The 3516-nt window shown below is 40.5% G+C and overlaps 1 protein-coding gene across 1 annotated transcript in view; it reads left to right on the plus strand.

The window, feature by feature from the left end:
• Positions 1-2151: 2151 nt before the first annotated feature.
• Positions 2152-3516, plus strand: part of LOC107297537 (lysozyme C, milk isozyme-like) — a 14570-nt gene continuing 13205 nt past the window's right edge. The window contains exon 1 of the mRNA XM_029285698.1: positions 2152-2287. Coding sequence (XP_029141531.1) covers positions 2152-2287 — 136 coding nt within the window. The remainder of the gene's footprint in view (positions 2288-3516) is intronic.

Here is a 3516-nt window from a genome sequence, read left to right on the forward strand (position 1 = left end):
TAAAGGAGAAGTTGAAGATATCTCACGTGTCCTATTGTATTGTGAGTTATACCAAGTTTATAGGTCAGCATATATTCTCCCCTTATTAGAGAAATTGCCAAGGAGGGCAGACAATTTCTATGTAGGCTTTCTCCTCCAGGACTCAACCCTTCTATCACGCATGCAGTGGCAAAATACTGTGTTGCTGCAATGTCCACAAGAAAAAAATTGGTTACAGATTTATAGCCATCAACTTGTGGCAATTTTTTGGAGATATTTCTAATAATTTTTGGAACATTATATTTACTCACATACTTAGCGGCTTTTCACTCATGTAAACTAAGGAGTGACCCTAACATTCTGAGAACATGTATTTTCTTAACAGGGATGTTATTATTTGCTATTAATGTCAGTACTATTTTTTTTAATATATTGTAAAATGTGACGTCTATTGCTAGTCTATGACCGTAATAAAGTCTATTGTTGTTGTTGCTGCTGCTTCAAATTTCAACAAAGGTTTATACATTTTAATAATTACAGTTCATGTTCATCATCAAAAACCAATTATATTTCAAATTCTGGCTCTCTTTGATTTATACTATGTCTTTTTACCCATTTTAAATCTTTCAGATGACTGTAAATGGGAAAATCATTGACAATTATATCCTTCTGCTATTCATTGCACTCTTAATCTGACTTTAAATTCCCCTTGGTGGCTTATCAATAAGTTTGATATGTCAATTATTTGTCTTTGTCTGCCAGTTGTCTTCCATAATATGCTGATGGAATTAGCAGAGAGGGCCAAATTGACTGTGGTGATAAAAGAAAAGAATATAAGTACTTTTGTTTCTACTTGGAAACCACTTCTGGACTTTGTGCTTGAGGTGGAAAAAATTGATGTCATGATTTTCGGTTTTACTGATTAGACTGATTTGCCGATACAGAAATGGCTAGTGCATACTATTGTAGAAATGTAAATAGTTGACAGTTGATTTTAATGTCTGGAATGCATGAAGTCATTGTGCATCTATGTCAAATTCTCCTGTATGTGTTGGGTGCATCAAGGTTGTTTAAATGAGTGCAAATTTATTCCATTCTACCTCTATCCAAGAAGCTGAACTACTAACTGTGAGGGCAAATTAGTGGGAGATAAGAGTCAACTGAATTCAATGAGGGCTGGACTTAGGGGCTGCAAAGGGACTCAGTCTGAAGATATGTTTGACCTCTCCTTTGGCCTCAGCCTGGTCATCTCTTGCAATATGATCCAAAAATACAAAATTAGCTGCGCCTCTTCCCCACCTTTCCCTCTCTCTTTCTATGTGTGTTTTTTCAGGAGGGCAATGTGGCAATAAAACCAAGATATAAAATACAGTTCATAGGGTTAATTCAATATATTGCATTTCTTCACAAACTTCATCAGTCAAAAGAAATATATACTGAGACTAGTGGTGCATTGAAACAAACAAACAAACAAACAGAATATTCAAAGAAACTTTAGGTGTCACATTTCCAGAAAAAGAAACTCCTGGGACATGATTTTACCAAGAGTATAACACTTTACTGAAAAATCCACATTGGCACAGAAGAAAGCGAAACCAGCTCTAGGGTTGCTGCTCGGAAATGGGATTAGTTAAATGATAGACTCCCCCACCCCCACCCACCAGGTGTTTTCCAATAGTAATAATTTTTCTTGGTATGGAAAGAGTCCGTTTCTCCTTCGAGACCTGGCCTTGGGCTCCCGGTTGCTCAGCTACCATACCTTCTCCTGCATACCATTGTCAAGATATGAGCAAAAGAGAAAACCTAGGTGAAAGGCGAATCAGTCTTGACATTAGGTCCTCCAGAAAGGAATATCTTTGGGACAGGGGTCTGAATAGTCCAAAAGGTCCAGAAGATAGCAATCACCACATAATAAAAGCTCCGTTCCTTTTTCACCCAAAGCACTTGCAAGGCAGATAAAAATGACATGGTTGAAACCACCACTTGCCCATTTTTGGCACCTCTCATGCAAATTTGCCCTTTGCCTCAACACTCTGCTTGTCAGGCCACAATTATCTCAGGTTGGGGCTAACCAATTATTATTGTCTACATAGATTGTTCACCAATTTTGCAAGCTGTGACTCAGTAGCCACTTGGGAGAAGTCAGACATCATCCTCCGGGGAGCCGCAGCAATGAAGGCATTAGTGCTCACCCTCCTCTTCATCCTCGTTGCAGCCAATGAAGCCAAAGTATACTCCAAATGTGAACTGGCTTCACGTCTGAAACAAAGTGGTATAGATGGGTATTATGGCTTCAGCTTGGGTGACTGTGAGTTTGCTTTCTCTGTTTTTCTCCACCTGAGCAAGTTCAAGGTTTGCAAGGGGGTCAAAAATGGGGCAGATCGCTTCAAGAATGTGTTCATCCAGCCCATCCAATGAATTATAAGATTCTCCTCTTAACCTCACAAATTTCTCTGCGCTGCTCAGGAATTTTAAAGAGCCAAAGAAACTCCTGAGTCGATGTTTCAGCAAGCAAACGACTTTTATTTTGATCAAAACAGAGTCGGGTGTCCTCCTCCCCTTTCGTGGCTGCTTAAAGGGATGGAGGCACACCCAGAAAAGATTTCTTCCACTTTTTAATACCCTTTCAGAACAAAGAGGCTCAAATCTTGGTACCAGGAGCAAAAAAGTACAGAAAAACAAATTCCAAGGTGGTGACTCATACACATCAATCCAGGCTAGCTCACTTTCCCCCCTCCCTATTTCCTGGACCATTGAATTTCATCTTGCTCCTTTATGTAAGCAATCACCTGTATATAGAGCAGTGGTTCTCAACCTTTTTAATGCCGCAACCCCAACCGGTCGTAAGTCAAGGACTAAACCGGTCGTAAGTCAAGGACTAAACCGGTCGTAAGTCGAGGACTACCCAACCGGTCGTAAGCTGAGGACTTTCCCTGCCCGGGAGCGCTGTGCATGCGTGGTTCCACCCCCTGCACCGGCCGAGGCGTAGCTGGCAAGCAGCAGAGACGGAGCAGGCCAACCACCAGCTGGCCCAGCCCAAGGGAGGTAAGGCACCCGCTGGAAAAGGGGAAAAAAAATGGCGGACAAAAAAAATGGCGGACAGCCTTGCTTGGCGACCCCCATGAAATGGTCGATCGACCCCAAATGGGGTCCCGACCCACAGGTTGAGAACCACTGATATAGAGCATGAGACATTTGCTTTTATATAAATAATTTTCCAATATAAGGCACCTACAAAGCTGCTTGCACATAAACAAAGATATATATAGTGATTACAAAGTATCACTACTGATATCAATATAAAGTGGTTACAAAATAACACTACTAATATCAAGCTTAAGCATAATAAAATCATAAGCATTATAAAATCCCTTCAGAATAAAAAAATCTTTTCAATTTTCTTAGAATGTGTGGGAAGTCAGAGCCCCAGAGAAGGAAATATTAAAAGGGCAGAAATATATATTTCCTCAAACGTATTTTAAAAAGCAGAAACCAACTTTGGCTCCAAATCTCTCTGCCCCAAGCAAGACCTAGCCC

This window comes from Protobothrops mucrosquamatus, unplaced genomic scaffold (genome assembly GCF_001527695.2).
Source record: "Protobothrops mucrosquamatus isolate PMUCROS unplaced genomic scaffold, P.Mucros_1.0 scaffold_13, whole genome shotgun sequence".
NCBI lineage: Eukaryota > Metazoa > Chordata > Lepidosauria > Squamata > Viperidae > Protobothrops > Protobothrops mucrosquamatus.